Here is a 14,842-nt window from a genome sequence, read left to right as displayed (position 1 = left end):
CTGAAAAGCACGGCTAGAAGCCATGACCAAAAAAGCTAAAGAGCTAAAAAGGCGATGACTAAAAAGCATAGCTCAAAGCTATGACTAAAAAGCTGCATGGCTAAAAGTGATGACTTGAAAGCACATGGCTAAAAGCGAAAAAACTAAAAGCTAGACGCAAAAAGCGATGAATTGACATGACTAAAAAAGCGAAGGTAAAGCTAAAAAGGGACTGATTTTGATGGTGTCCTGAGTATTTAAACTGGGCTTTTGGACACATCCCAAATGGTGCTTTGACCAATTAGATCTCGTCTTTGCTCGGGGTGTTGCGATGTTTCTCCTCCCAATTCATAAATCAAATGTTATCTCATCAGTAACACGGTCCGAGTTTTCCCGCTCTTGCCGAGTATAATTTTAGATATGATTTCTATAACAAGAATATGATACATTTGACAAAGAATTGATTGGAAGAAACGTTTCAAGCAAGAATATTCAAACACATACATACCCAACATGAATATAATCCTATAAACTATTCAATAGTTATTCAAAATACATACACAATAAATGATTAAAACGTGATAGTCTAATGCATGGGTTACATGATATGGAGTTATGCATAGAAATGATTAGTTGCTCACAAGTCCTTTTAGTGTCATTTAGGTGCATGGAAAGGCAGTTTCTGTGCCATTCTGTGGATGAGGACATGTTCTGTGAAGACCAGAAGTTAAAAGGTCTGTAAAGAATCTCAGTCTGTTCTTTGTCGTCGAGGTGGGGGAAGTCAATCCAAAGAGCTCGTGATCGTCACTGGTTTACATGTGATGGTCATGCTGTGCATCTCTGACAATTTAATCTTGATTACTTGCCCCCAAAATTGACAATCTCCTTGGAATTGTCAATAAGTGTTATTTTGTTTAAATGCTGTGAGCTACTCAAAGCTGCTAGTTGGTTCAGGCTTGTGGTGCCAGGATCTGATTTACGAACATCCTGTGTCTTGGGCCTCTGTGGAATTCGGCTCCTCGTGTTTCAACTATGTTCTTGATCAAATCTTAAATTGTCTGATTCGGTCTGATACACTACACATCAGTGGCAAATTCTTTAAATATAAAAAATTTACTTACAGGCTGTGAGTCAGAAGCACCAGACTGTCCTTGCAAAGTTGGAACTGCCCCACTTTATAGAAACAGACACCGGCATTGTAGTCTACACTACCAGGATCAGGAAACTGTAATAAAATGTGCTGCACACATCTGAATATTTGGGTTGAAGTGTTCTGGAAAAGTGTTGTAAATACAACTTAACCACTGATTTCTAGTTGTGTCTTCTTTTGGAAGACCAAATAAAGTAGTTTCGCTTTCACAACGAAACACACAGCGTCACACACGGTGGGCTTGAGAACGGCGCGGACGGCGGATTTGACGAAAGTCTCTAACATCACTGAATCTGCTGTTAAAAATGAGCCATCCATTCATCATATCATACAATAGAAGTTCTATTGTATTTTGTCACGCCGTGCCGCTCTCTTCCGGTGTAGAATAGAACCCATTATAATCAGTGATGTCATCTACACTGGATGCAGTAAACTGATGCCTCGTTCTATTTATGACATGCTGACATAAAGGTCAAATGATTTTCAAAGGTCGCTGTGTCGCGTCCTGTTGCGGCACAGACACGGTGTCAGCATAATTCGTCAGTACAGTCAGTAACGTAGCAGATTGAAAAGTTAGTATCTTTCTGCAGTCCAATAGACGGCAGTGCGGTGGTGGCTTGTGTCTGTTGAATGGTGATTTAACGCTACGTTGTCACCTAGTTGGAGAGACTCAATGCTAAGTAAATAAACAACAATGTCCCCGTCCTTTACTCTCACAATGAGCTTATCATATTAGTTTGCCACATTAGTAGGGCCCTATGATTTCCGCGATGCAGAAAACATGGACGGAATCGCGGAATCCAGTCATAAAAACAGAATTTACTGTATAACGCGGAATTTCATGGAATTTGTCTTATTTTTTATGAATAAATAAAAACAGGTCAGTACATATATATAGACTGTGTCTGTGAATATTAAACTGCAAAACGACTTATTTAAATACAAATGTTCTGCATGTTCATTTGATAACCAGAAAATACACAACACAGAATTTGTTAAAAAAATATATTATTCATTATTATTATTTATTCATTTTAAATGTTTACATTTGGAAAAGCTGGGCTTCCTGCATAAACCTGCCCCTGTTGGTTTGGCAGTAGTTTGCTTACCCTACACAGTTACCTTGTTTAATTTCTTAATTCAAGTTATATATATTTTGTTCTATTTGTGTTAAGTTATTTATAATAAGTGAAGTGAAGTTTACTGTTAAGTGCACTGATGTCAGGCTCATTTTGAATAATAAAGTTTATTGTTAAATTGTTAAATACCCTGTGTAACGTTTATTATTATTTATTAGCTCTAAAAAGGGGAATATTTATGATGAATTATAACTGGTTATGATTCATAATAAATATTTAGATTATATCTTCGAATTAACTGTTGTGTGTGTGTGTGTTAGTTTGGGTGTGTGTGTGTGTGTGTTCGTTTGGCCATTTACAGCTCTTTGTGGAATGTGTTTGAAATCAGATTGCAGGATGCTCGTGGGGGCTGGTTCTAATCTTACTTGAAGGCGAAGAACCATTTGGCAATTTACACCCCTATACGAACGTAAAGTTTCTGACCAGAACTGTAATTTATATGCAAATGTCAAAAGGCTAAAAGGGGTCTTTTAAGCCATAAACAGTCCAACGCTCATGCATGATCCTACGCAGACGCTACACCTGCCTCCACTACATAGGCCAATGTTTGTCACATCATTATAAGTGTTTGATCACCACATTTGAGTTATCATTGCAAAAAATGTGTTTATGTATATATATTCTGTTTATGTAGGCTATGTACTGTATTCTATGTACATTACCAGTCAAAAGTTTGGACACACGAATGGGAAGTGTGTCCAAACTTTTGACTATACTGTACTATAATATAGCCTACACAGAAAGAATATCGGCCGATATATCGACATCTGTCTTTTTTTACTCCCTAATATCGGTATCGGCCCCCCACAAAAACCATATCGGTCGGGCTCTAATAACGTTAATTGACAAAAAGGGTTGCCAAGTTTTGTAGAACAAAACTAGGGCTGAGCGATTAATTGCATTTGCGATAATATCGCAATATGGAAAACGCAAAGTGTGTTCGACTTGAAGATAGATCGGTGTATGACATCAAAGTACGGCGAGAGAAAGCATAATGAGAAGTCTGCGCTCTCTTATAGCTCTCACAGTACTTTAATGACACACACCCATCGGTCTAAGCAGCGCTGCTTCAAGTCGAGCGTGGGCCATCAGCAGAAAAAGAAAAGAAATAAAACAGTAAACAGCCAAAGGACATAACTTAGAATGGGAGATGGATCGGTTTGTGAAAGCGAAGAGAAAAGCCATAGATGAAGTCGCACAGACCCAGGCAGGTGCTGGTCATTTAAAAGCTAAATGCAGAAAATATGACGAGGCATATCTCGCTCTCGGCTTTACTCACTGTGTCTATACCGGACGCTACAGTTGTGCGTTGCGCTGCAACAGCTCTACACTGGACGCGATAAAGCGACCGTTGCTAATTATTTTAACTTTGTGTCAGTACGTCATAAATAGAATGAGGCATCAGTTTAATGTCAGGTTTTGTCGTGTCGTATTGTACACTTGTGCATCTAGTGTAGACAGCGTCACTGATTATAATGGTTCTACTGTATTTTGCCGCTCACATCCAGTGTAAACACGGTGTTTAATTTCTTTGGTGAGGAGGAAAGCCTGTGTGTGTACTATGCCTTAGCGGACAGCATGAAACCCACACAAAAAAAAAATAACAGAGAGAGAATAATAATAATAACCGTTAGGTGTTTTTTTCCCTGTAGGTTTTTTTTAATTAAAAAAGCATACATTTTTCATAATGTTTAGTGAAATGATTTGGTAGTCTGAGGTGGGATGGGGATTCGGGAAGGGGGGGGGGCAGATTTTTTTATAGGTTTAAAGGGGCGTGACCAAAAAAGTTTGAGAACCACTGGTCTAAAGTTACCAGACAGTGTTTAGTGCAGTCCACATCTTAACATATGTTTATTACAGTGACTTTGAATTACCTAAAGTAGTGTGGTAACGCAACAGATTTGTTTTTATATTTCTGCAATCTACTTTAGTTTGTGTGATTTGTTACTGACTTTCATATTAATGTTTACACCAGGCTTATTTGTCAGTGCTTTATGTTGTCATAATAATTACATGCTTACAAGGTTGGAAGTTCAACAAATCAGTCAATATACTACTGTGATTGTAGTTGTTAAATAAAAATGCCATTCATATCAATTCATGCATCACCTAATGTCATCGTAACATATAGGCCTGGCCTACAGAAAAGAACATTTATGTTTAATCTATCTGTGTTTTGGTCATACTATACAATGATTTATAGCTTGTCTTTGTAGAATAATACAGAACATAAAGAGCTTTAAAAAATAATTGCATATTAAATCGCAATTGCAATATTGGTAAAAACAAAAAATCGCAATTAGATTATTTTCCAAAATCGTTCAGCCCTAAACAAAACCCTCCCAATTGCTACCTAAAACTAGCCCAAACAAATCAAGGGGTCCCCCGGTAAAAATCACGTTCTGGGGGCTAAAATACACGTTATTGGGGTCGCTTCAACCCGCGGACATGAAAAACAACCCGCGGCAACAGTGATAAAGTAGCCCAATTCCACAGGAAAACCGCGGACTTGGCAACACTGTGACGGATACAACGGACACGAGCGCTGTGTCACGGCGCGACCACAACAGCTTGAAGTTGTCTAATTTGGCACGGTCTCCCTGCTGCACTAATAGTAGTAAGGCTTTCCTCTGTGTATACATACTGTGACGCCCGGTTGCCTGCACCACTGTGAGGCTTTAGAGGGCGTTCCTGTTTTGTCTTCCTGCCATGTACTCCATTTCCCATCATGCTGTGTTTTCATTAGTGTCTACCTGGTTCAGCTGTGTTCCATTTCCTGTTTGGTCCTGTGTTTGTGTATATTAAACCCTGGGGCCCATTCTTCGTACGTTGCTAACTCCGTTAGCTGGATTTGATTGTTGACGATTTGGCATGATCTTGGATTATTTGGTACTTCGAAGCTCATCCCGGAGTTGCTGTCATAGCAACAGGTCCGTAAATTTAAACCTGCTCATGAGCAGGCTTATTTCATGTAAACAGGATTAGATTGCATCTTTTTAAGCAGAACTGATACTTAAAAATCTGTCCGCTACCACCACAACTTTATTACAAGAGTATCCTACTGATCCAGGGACAATAATTTAAAATAATAATCATTTAAAAATTAATTTAAAGATAATATAATAATGTTGTGTAGTCTTTAATACTACAGACACAGCCAGTTTTACTCACTGATTTATTCGTCATAAAATTATTACTTCATAATTGTATTTGAGTCTTACACACATGCTATACAGATAATGTAGAGTCGTGCATTAATTTGAGTGGTGACCGATATTATGGGAGTGGCTTGATGGAGCGCAGGATAACATGATCTAGAAAGAAACTTTAAATAATGTTGTCACGTAACAAATCTGTTCAAATATAAAATTAAATGAATTGCTAATTGCTACATTGAAATAAAAATGTAAAGCCTGTACAAAAAGTGAATATAAATAATTGGGAATCATGTAAAAATTTTTTAAATAAAAACACATTTCATTTATCTATTATAACATTTATGTAGTTTTGTTCGCATGGCTGTTTCCTTTATAAATGTCCAGAAATTTGTCAAGTTTTGTCAGGTGTCTTGTTTAATTATATGATGTCATTACGTTGCTGTCTTCCCGCCAGCCAATCGTTGCATTGCTGATCGTGGTTTCGAGTATCGATACATGGCACCTTTTAAACCAACCCATGAACACGCAATTATCTCATAACTCAATCCAGCCATACTAATCAACAACAGCTGCGTTCGAAGAACCGAATTAGCCAGATCCTGATTAGCGCGATGATATCATCTTGGATGTGACATCATCTCGGATGTAATAAGCGACGTACGAAGAACGGGCCCCAGGTCTGCTATTGTCGGGGTGAGTTAAGTGTTACCTCCTTGTGGTTCCATGTATTTTGGATGCTTATTTCTGTGGATTATCATTAAAGGATCTTGAACTGCATTTGGACCCGCTGCCTGTTGCCTACTTGTGTTAATTCGTAACGCATATCCTTTATAAGTACAATTTTAGCTGTATTTGTGTCCCCTTCAAAAATGGCTCTTGAAAAATTGTTTATTGTCCCCCCCAACTGTTAGATGAAATTTATGCCCTGGTGTAAATTGTGTAACTGTCATCTTTTTATTGTAAATAAATGTAAGTCTTTCTTTGTGTACTGAGTGCTGGGACTGAGAACAATTCAAACCTTTCTCTTTGCTGCTGCTACAGTAAACTTTACTTTAAAACGTTACTTCCCTTTTGCCCCTAGAAATCTAATAGGGAACATAACACACAATTGTTGATTATTATGTGAGCAAATATCTGCCAATGGTTAAAAAAAAAAAAACCTTCGTCCAAAGGGAAAACAAGTCTATTTTTCTTACCCAATTGGCAGATTTTTTTTCTTGTTTTAAGCATAAACTCACTTAATTTTTATACAAATGACTACTCTGAAATTAGTTTTCCTGCCAGTGTCAGGGATTCCTGTCTCATCTTCAGTTTCCAACTTGGGCCACCTGCATGAGGCCAAGGTTAACCACACTGGCCATAAAATAACCATTCTGGGCTCTCCACTGAAGCTTTCAGTGAACAGTTCTTAAAATAAAAATGTTTTCTAAATGTGAAGAACATTTTAAATTTGAATAACCTTTTTCCACTAAAAAGAGCCTTTTTGTACAATACAATGGAAAGGTTCTATGGGCGGTAACGGTTCTTCTTGAAACTATGGATGCCAATGAAGAACCTTTAATTGTAAGAGTGCTCCGCTAAGCGTGTGCCGGGTCAGAGACATACGCACCTGCATGCCGCACACACGCACTCCTAATGTGGCAGACGTGCTCTGCTCGCACTTCTTCATCTGGCGGGCGGCTTTCTCCTCTGACGCGTCGTCGCCGTGCTGCCGGGTGCCCATCTTCAAGTCCAGGATGCAGGGGTAGACGAAATGATGGACTACATTCTCCAGCAGCAGAAATTCTGGTGGAGGTTTAGGGTCAAGAATCATAGACAACAGAGTGCAACAAAAATGCACAAAGTTTATATTTATTTATATATATATATATATATATATACACATTTATAACAATGTCTTTCTGAATACTCAATTCTGATTGCCTGGAATGCATGTTAAAATAATTTAAAGCAGAGTAGTTCCAGTCAGTTTAATAACTATTCTTAATACACAATCACTCACACACACAGAAACATTTAGGAGCACGCACACTTGATTTTCTGCGCTGCCCTGCGACTTCTATCTCTAAAACAGCTTTGCTACTGAAATGCTTCATTATATTTCTTTGAAGTGCAGTGGTAACAGTGCTGTTTTTAAGCTTTATTTGTAGAGAGCTGCTAGCTGTAGATTTAATTATCCATTATTTACTACATTTAAAAAACATCTGTAAGTTAAACTACAGACAAGGATTAGTCTGGAGTGTGGTATTCCTGATAATCTCCTAGATTCCCATGAGCCCATTCACTTTGACAAGCTTGGCAATATTATCACAATCTGCCTGCCTATCATTTCTAGCCAAAACCTCTCTTAAAAACAAACAGTTCTCTCTCTAGTGACTAAATCATTTATGAACAATGAAGATTTTGGAGAATTTCAAATGAGAGTCCTAAAGACGTGAACATCTGCTTCCTGTTGCTCAGCTTGTGGAAATGCAATGGGTCGTGGCAAAAATCATCACTTTTCTGACAGAAAGGCTTCTACTTTCCTAATTTTCTCTGATGCCAAATTACTTCGGGAATGCTTGTGCATGGCATGAAAATTACTCTTGCTTGCCTCACGTTTTTGGGATAACATTTGCCTTTACAAGACAAAAAAAAGGGTAATAATAGCAGTCTTTCCACAGTACCGGCTGTACTGTTGTACACCTATCACTATACAGTCTCGTACACCTTCCTTGAAGTCAAATTTAAGCACTTTTCAATATTTTACAGTATTGTTTTTTTTTTTTTTTAGCTTTTGCAGCACTTTACAGCTGTGGTGAATTACACTGCATAGAGTTGTTCAGTTTTGATTTATTATTTTAAAACATACTTTACTTGTACCTTAATAGGAATTATTAATTAAATAATGTATTAAACATAATATAATAGAATCTAAAGTATTCTTTCATTAGCGCCAAGCTACATAAAGTGTGAGCATCCTAAAAGTAAAGTTCAGGTGTGATTTTGCAGATCTCCAGCTGGTGTCCTCCATGAGTCTGTCAGAGTGCCTGCAGATCTGCAACGATTATTAAAGCTTATCAAATTATAATGCTTCTGAGAAACCCACAGATCTGTTTCATTATTTTAATGCTCAGTGGCTTTTTGGAAAATGTTGCCCTGATGACAGAACAGCGGCTGCTAATTGCAAAAAGATTTACATCATGCATGATTTCTAGTGTTGATGCATGGAGCGACTGAATAACTTCAGTTTTTTTGGTCCTCGTTTCAACCATAACTTGTGTTTTTCAATTTCAAGTCACTTCGTTTTGAAGGGGACCTCTCTCCTATTTTATGCCACAGGCAAAAGTAATTAGACCTTCTCTAAATTATTTTATCTTAAAAAGTAATTTACTCAGTCAAATAGCATTTTATTGTAATTACAATTTCAAGCAGTTTCAAGCAATTTAATATAGTTGACCATTTGTCAAGAAAGTAAAATTGTGAACTTGTCCATCAACTACACACTTTTTTTCCAAACCGAGCTTTCTGAATAAACTGCTGTTTCAGAGCAGGATACTGTAGAGTTTCCTGTCTTTGGAGTCGGAGCGCATGCGGCTGAGCTGTTGTTTGTGGCAGCGCAGACTCCAGGGGTTGTGGCTGATCTTCTCTGAGCTCAGGCCGCTGTTGCTGTCTAGCATCTGGAAGGGCACATCCGAATGCATCTGTAGGTCCAGGCGAGGACTCTTCAACTCCTGCAGACTACACAGACACACTAATGACCAACAACGCTGTGCAAGTGTGACTGCTGAAAAAGTTTTGTGATTGTCAAACTCTTAAAATGAACATTTTATATGGGAATGTTTGCTTGGCAAATACACAAGTTTGATTCAGACAGAAGTACTTGCTAGGAAGCACTGTTTTTGTTATTATCACAGAGATCACATTTTCAATGCAATATGTTCAATTTCAGCAGCTAAATATACAAATGAATCATACAAACTAAAATAAAGTAAAAACAAATGCTGAAACTTCAATGAAAATAGAAAATCTAAAAATTAAAACTGATTCAAAATATTAATAAAAAACTATAATAGTAAAGTGATAGTAAAATAACACTGTTCTTTGCTAAGGTTGGTAATTGAGTTTTAATATCAGACACCACTTGTTCATCTGAAGATCCACAGTCCAAAGTACAGTTTGCTTTCATACAGAATGACTCTCAGCAATGGATTGTGTTAATTCTGTTGCGCTCTCTCACTTGTCGTTGCCGTCGCCGTCGTGAGCAGGTCGGTCCTCTTTGTGCTCGCTGCTGGAGCGGTGGAGGCTACGGCGAGAGTGTTTTCGGCGTGGCTGATCTCTTTCGGACAACTCTTCGTGGTCCAGCCCCTCGCTCTCCTCATATGGATATGCCACCAGATTGATGTAGCCATCAGAGTCACCCTCAAAACACACCAGCACCACACCTGCAATATCAACATTTACCTGTCAACCTCTGAGATCTTCTGTATGCTATGAATTCAACAAAGATATCATCTGAATTGCACATTATGACTCAAGACTCAATCTATACCAGGTTATGCTTTAAATTATTGTTTTAATAGGGATTAATAATAATGTGTAATTTTAGCTTGTTGTGCATTCAAGCCCTTAATAAATTGTTTTTAATGTCCATAGCCCTAGTCAAGACCTACTTACTGCTGATAATTCAGCTGGTACCAAAAACTGAATTGTAAATATTATTTTGGCTCTTGCATTATCAGCACACGTTTTCCTGTTTAACACTCCTGTTAAAGCTACTTTGACACAATCTGTATTGTATAAAGTGCTTCATAAATAAAGGTGACTTGACTTGATGAGGATGCCATGGCAGAAGATATAATGATAGGATATGTTAACACAGAAAAAGAAGATTGACGCACAAGTACTTGTTAACAATTTAAGACCACCTGACAGGGAATAAAACCTATGGAAGGATATTATGAATGAGCGATTAGGAAGATTAGAGGTCATTTTAAATCAGATATATATCTCTCTGATTAACTGAAAGCTAATTTCTGCAATGCAGAAAAACGTGGACAGAATCATGGAACCCAGTCATAAAAATGGAATTTATTGTATAACGCGGAATGTCACAGAATTTGGCGAATTTTGAATGCATAAATTAAAAGTAGGACTCTACTCTAGTGTAAAAAGAATACTATTTAAAAATAAAGTCTGCATGTCTAAATGAATGAGTGGCAGAGTTTCATCTACTACACATACTCAACCATGCGTACTGCTCGTGATGTTTTCAGTGTGTGCTATCTCACTATATTAGAACATGTACACATGAACTTCATCTCCAGAGCTGCTCTGAGAGTCACTTTCACCATTTCACCATTTCATTTGAGAAAACTACTGTCAGATACACGCAGAAATTCAAAGGTCTTCACTACAGCCCCCCAAAATAAAAGTTTTAAGAAATTATAACAGAAATATATACCATTGCACTTCTATTTATAAAAAATAAATTTATTAAAATTGTATTTTTTAAGGAGTATCACACAAATTGTATTCCATGTTTTAATTTTACATTTTTATTTCATTACATTCATTACATTTACATCAAATATTAATTACATTGCATTATTTACATGTTTTAATGCCTTCATTTGATTACCACCATTTTTGATAATAAATTTGTTTTAAGTTATAAATCCAGAAAAAATTAAGAGAACATAGAAATCATGAAAAAATAATTTCATGGGGCTCTTTTACTGTAAAAAAAAAAAAAAATTTTGTAAAAATGTAATAAAATTTTAATGAATTATTAAAAATGGATTAAAAATATTAATATATTTTAATTAAACCATTAAAACAGAATCCAGAAATTAATGAAGAATTTGAGAAAAACATCAAATGGAATTTGGGGAAAAAATAAAACACAAGGCCCTAATTACAGTTACAAAAAACTATCTTATTTTAAAACATTCCCTGGATTTCAGCATTGATGGTCACAATTATACAGTAAGTCAAAATTAAATACTGTACAATCTGACTAAATTATTAATGCACACACATTTATTCAATAAAACAAGGGCCACTCTTTCTGCTTAGAAGACGATTGCTTTGTGCAAACTGTAGAGTGGAAAGCATGTTTCCTTCTGAAAGAATTATATATATATTTTTGGCCGTGGCTGCAGGTTAGCTAAAGAAGTGACATGATATTTTAACCCCAAAAACTCCTGTAACTCTTCTAACACTCATCTTTAGAGTTTGTGCTTATTCCACTCTGTTGACATTTGAAAACAATGCCATGTGATTCATAAGGCCAGGTCTATTTATAAATCTTGCTGTGACTAGATGAGAAAAAATAACAAGCTTCAATGTTACTCTAGCAAGGCCTGAAATAGTCAGTGGAAGTTACAGATGTCCGGCATGCATTTAGCCCCATCAAAACTCACAGGGAGAAGCGGTTCATATGGAAGGCATGCTGTGAATCTAGAACGTGAGATGTTTTGGGGGTGGTGACGGTGAACACAGGACAGATGCTAAAACACGAGTGTCATGCATACATGTTTGCACTGCAGATGAATAATAGCAGCTCACACGGCCTGTTACAGGCTGCCCGAACGATGCTATTTCATGCTTTTACTAAGCTTGATTTTAAGTACGCAAACCTATGTTAAGTCTACAACTTCATTTCTATGTAAACCACATATCTCAGAATGTCATCGTAATCTCATAGGCGTCGAGGAAAAAAACTAAACAAACAATTCAGGTCCGAAAATAAATATAGCATGGAGGAACATTTACCAATTCTCTCAACTGCAGCATCAGTTTTGAGAATATGAAGAGTTTGTAACTCAAGGGTCTCACTTTCCGAAAAGTGTAATTAAAATAATAACAACATGAGCAACAGGGGCACATATTGCCTAATAGGGCTGGACGATATGGCCAAAATATTATTTATTGTGCACAAACAGGTTATGTTTGTGATATTTATCACAATATTAATTTACCATTAAAGGGGGCATTGGATGCAAAATTCACTTTTACATGGTGTTTGCATATAAATCTGTCTTAGCAGTGTGTGAACACAACCACCCTACAATGATAAAAATCCATTCACTCCTTTTTTTTTAATCCCCCCAAAAAACTAAAGTCTCAATTATCAAGCCGTTTTGATTATTGGCTCTGCCTATGACCGCTGATGGGCTGTCCTGTATTAGCATATCTCCGCCCTCAGCCAGTAGTACGCAGTCCGCTATTTTCTCCGCGCTCTAGCAGCTGTTTCTGCACTAAACTTAAATGATGAAATGTATTAAATTATTAAATTACTAAGAGTAAAATGGGTAATAATAAGCACTTAACTTTGTTTAAAATGCATTTTAACATTCAATATGCCTTATATATTTCAACGTTCAATTTAAATAACTGTAATTGCACAAATTATGTAGGCTACAATTTCAGTTTGTTTATTGTGAAATAACTCTGTCCTTCTGTCCTCTGATAAGCATTGTTCAGGGCTGCCGTTACCAAAAGCTTTAATGCTTTCTTATGATACTTTTGGGAAACGTAGCCCTGTTTGAATGCACTGTCAGCAGTGAGTGAACGCTCTCTGTGATGTATTGATTCTGTCTTGCAACATTTGCGTGTGTTCAGATGAGCAGGAAAATAGTTCTATCCTACACAATTACTCGCTAACAAAGGTTATTCGTCCAATTCGATGCATATTGTACGCATTATATTTTTGTTAAATTAACAAAATCACTGGTAAATAAAACACACCTTAGTATCGATATTTTTTGTTTGAGTATCGATACTTTCGATACTCGCGTCAGTATCGATATATCGGATCGATACGCCCATCCCTACTGTAGTGACAACAATGTCTCGTAAGCAATGCAGGTGATTTGTAGCTGGATGTAAAAGTGAATATAAGAGTCTTCATTTTCTCACGATATCAGAGCCACTGAGGACGCAGTGCATTAGTTTTGTTTTTGATGGTAATGTGCCACCAAATACACAAAAAACAGAAGAGAAGGATGGAGTGAGTGAGTAGTAGCTCATTATCATTTAAAGAGACATGCAACAAAATGGGTCACTGTGAACAGAGCTGTTTTTGACAAGGTAAAAAGGGTGTTGTTTTACACGACCACTGAGGAATTTTAACCAAAGTATGTTACAGACATTTCATCAAGTTGCCCGACAACTTTTTTTTAGCAATGTTGCTTGGGCACTTTCACATTGAGAATGGATAACAACACTGCCCAAAAAGTTGCCCCGTGTATCATCAGCCTTAGCCAATCATAGCAGTGGGCGTTTACTTCTGAGTCAACAATCCGCCACGCCTATTCAAACAGAGCATTCTGATGAGGGGGTCAAAACAGGACAGAAAATAGCCCATTACTTCTGAATTATGATGTTTTTTGATGTAAAAATCTTGATAACATTATAAGTGGACCTCAGAGAACAGTACAAAATAATAAAAAAGGCAGTTAATAGCCCCTTTAAAGCTCTCCACGTTTGTTAGACCTTGAGAATGAATGTAAACATAACCTGTTTGTGCACAATTAAATTCCATAGAGTAAGCTACTAATTTAGGGGATCCATGAAAACCATTTTATTTCCCCCCCAAATTGTTTTTCATTGTGTTTTTCCAGATTCTGTGTTTTATGATTTAACATACTTAACACTTAAAAAATGGTGTCTAATGAAATTAATTAGCGAATTTAATCAATCTTTTAAAATGTCACAAAATATTCTCTAATTATCGTTATCAGCAAATTCCCAGAAAAAATACTGAAATATAATTTTTGGTCAATATCACACACCCCTAGTCACAATGTGGGTCATCTTTTCTAAAGCTGCAACAAAGGATTATATTGAAAATCAATTAATCTAACGATTATTAGAACGATTAATCGACATTGATCACTTCACTGATTAATCAGTAGCTTTGATTATTCAGCTTTTGCAATTTGTTAAAATACTGAATTATACATATTCTTTACATATTTATAGAGATCTGTTTTATAGTAGAAAATCAATTGTTACTGTTTTTTCATGTTTAACACTTTAAAGGGGTCATATGATGCGATTTCAAGTTTTCCTTTCTCTTTGGAGTGTTACAAGCTCTTGGTGCATAAAGAAGATCTGTAAAGTTGCAGAGACTAAAGTCTCAAATTCAAAGAGATGTTCTTTATAAAAAATAAGAGTCAACCACGCCTACCTAAAACGGCTCGTTCTAACATGCCCCCACATGTCTATGTCACTATGTGGAAATATTAGCATAATGCCGCCCAAATGTGCACACAAAGAAAGAAGGCGTGGTTTCAGGAACAGCAGTAGTGTTGATGCAGCATGTCAGGGAGACGCTGTGTTTCAGTGCGAAAGCAAAAGCACTTTATTTGGCCTTCCGGAAGTAGATGCAATTAGGAATCATTGGTTAAGATTTATTTACAACAGAACAG

General features: G+C 36.8%; 1 protein-coding gene across 1 annotated transcript in view; it reads right to left on the bottom strand.

The window, feature by feature from the left end:
* The window catches only part of LOC107570931 (inositol hexakisphosphate kinase 1-like), a 24,889-nt gene that overhangs the window by 7,069 nt on the left and 2,978 nt on the right, over window positions 1–14,842 (bottom strand). The window contains exons 2-4 of the mRNA XM_016257214.1: window positions 9,646–9,850; window positions 8,965–9,146; window positions 7,036–7,211 (exon numbers count right to left, since the gene is read on the bottom strand). Coding sequence (XP_016112700.1) covers window positions 7,036–7,211; window positions 8,965–9,146; window positions 9,646–9,850 — 563 coding nt within the window. The remainder of the gene's footprint in view (window positions 1–7,035; window positions 7,212–8,964; window positions 9,147–9,645; window positions 9,851–14,842) is intronic.

The sequence above is a fragment of the Sinocyclocheilus grahami genome, unplaced genomic scaffold (genome assembly GCF_001515645.1).
Source record: "Sinocyclocheilus grahami isolate Dianchi unplaced genomic scaffold, SAMN03320097.WGS_v1.1 scaffold1523.1, whole genome shotgun sequence".
NCBI classification, from domain to species: Eukaryota; Metazoa; Chordata; class Actinopteri; order Cypriniformes; family Cyprinidae; genus Sinocyclocheilus; species Sinocyclocheilus grahami.
This window is presented reverse-complemented; position numbering and strand designations above follow the sequence as displayed.